General features: G+C 46.5%; 2 protein-coding genes across 7 annotated transcripts in view; one reads left to right on the forward strand and one right to left on the reverse strand.

Moving 5' to 3' along the window:
• LOC109542034 (muscle-specific protein 300 kDa) overlaps nucleotides 1-1,147 on the forward strand; it is a gene marked incomplete in the record, with an annotated part of 344,492 nt that overhangs the window by 214,661 nt on the left and 128,684 nt on the right.
• LOC109542090 overlaps nucleotides 1-1,147 on the reverse strand; it is a 72,511-nt gene that overhangs the window by 14,679 nt on the left and 56,685 nt on the right. For 3 of the 6 annotated variants that reach the window (XR_007281488.1, XM_048666357.1, XM_048666356.1), the window contains 2 exons: nucleotides 623-721; nucleotides 144-395 (listed from right to left, as the gene is read on the reverse strand). The exons of 1 other annotated variant lie outside the window; for it this stretch is intronic. Coding sequence is in view for 4 of the 5 variants with exons in the window: in XM_048666357.1 (XP_048522314.1) it covers nucleotides 144-395; nucleotides 623-721 (351 nt within the window). In the remaining variant the exon portion in view is untranslated. The remainder of the gene's footprint in view (nucleotides 1-143; nucleotides 396-622; nucleotides 722-1,147) is intronic. 2 more of the 6 variants (XM_048666358.1, XM_048666359.1) reach the window with 2 other exon arrangements.

Raw genomic sequence — 1,147 nt, forward strand, 5'->3', positions numbered from 1 at the left:
ATTGGGAAGTCGACTAGCATATTCCAAACAGCTTTCTAACATTCACTTTACCTACTTGGCCAAAACAAAGCAGCATAGCCGGCTTGGCAGACTCTGCCTCACTTAGAGGCTTAGAGGCTCTAAGAACTTTCGTGGCAACAAACCTGAACTAGTGGAACAGGGAACTGGATTGAGGACGGCCAGATTAGAGGCCCCCGCTCGAGCCGGTTGAGGCGTGAGTCCCGTTCGGACGGCCTTATTGAGGCTCTGTCCAGAGCCGCTAGAGCTGCCAGGATTCGAGCCTCGTTCGACCGAAATTCCCGGCGTTTCCAGATTGACTCGCGGTCTGGAGTTCGAAATTTCCGTCGCTTGCTTGAGGACTTGGTAAATTTGGTCCACTTCGGTAACTGGAGGTTCTTTGCGAAAATAAACACAGACGCATTACGGTGCCATCAGCACATTTTCTACACTAATTGCCGGTTCAACTGCTGTTAAACGGGCTTTTGCTTGGAAAGGGTTGATTTTTCGGTTCAGTCGCCTTAAGGAGTTAGTTGTGAGTTTTTGTTTGCAAGCTTGATCTATGGGGTTTATTAGACAACGCTGATTGGAGTTAATAGTTGGGAACGCGCTGTTCCAAAAGTACCTAAACGAACTGCTTCAGTTGATGGGGAAAGGCGGCTGTTGGCGATCGGTTTCGCGCAGATTCGTCGGTTTATGGTCGGCATACCCCCTTCAGTTACATCTAAGTTAGCGCCAAAAAAATCACATTAATCCAGCGGTTTAACTGATTCTTCTCAAAGTTTGCCCATTTTTGCAAGCGGGACAGTGTGGAAGTAGAGAGGCGGCATGCAGCAAGAGTTGGAAATTGTGAAAACATCCAAGGGCCGATCCAGAGGGGGTCGAATCGAGTTTTCAACTCTCTATCCAACGATGCCAAAAATAATTATGTGGCTCGAATGGTTCTAGAGAAACTTCGAAAAAAGCAGCATTCATTCTTGAATTCAAGCCCTTTTTGAGAAAACTGACAACATTTCCCCATCCATGGATCACGTTCTGAAAAGGCCATTTATTTCTGTCTAGAATGAGGTACAAATGAGCGTTCTTGCTCATTTTGCCTCCGAGAAATGAGCAAAAATGGGCCGGAAAACATGGAATTTTGGCATAATCT

The sequence above is a fragment of the Dendroctonus ponderosae genome, unplaced genomic scaffold (assembly GCF_020466585.1).
Source record: "Dendroctonus ponderosae isolate FM_Combo_2020 unplaced genomic scaffold, Dpon_F_20191213v2 Dpon_F_20191213_5, whole genome shotgun sequence".
Taxonomy (NCBI): Eukaryota; Metazoa; Arthropoda; class Insecta; order Coleoptera; family Curculionidae; genus Dendroctonus; species Dendroctonus ponderosae.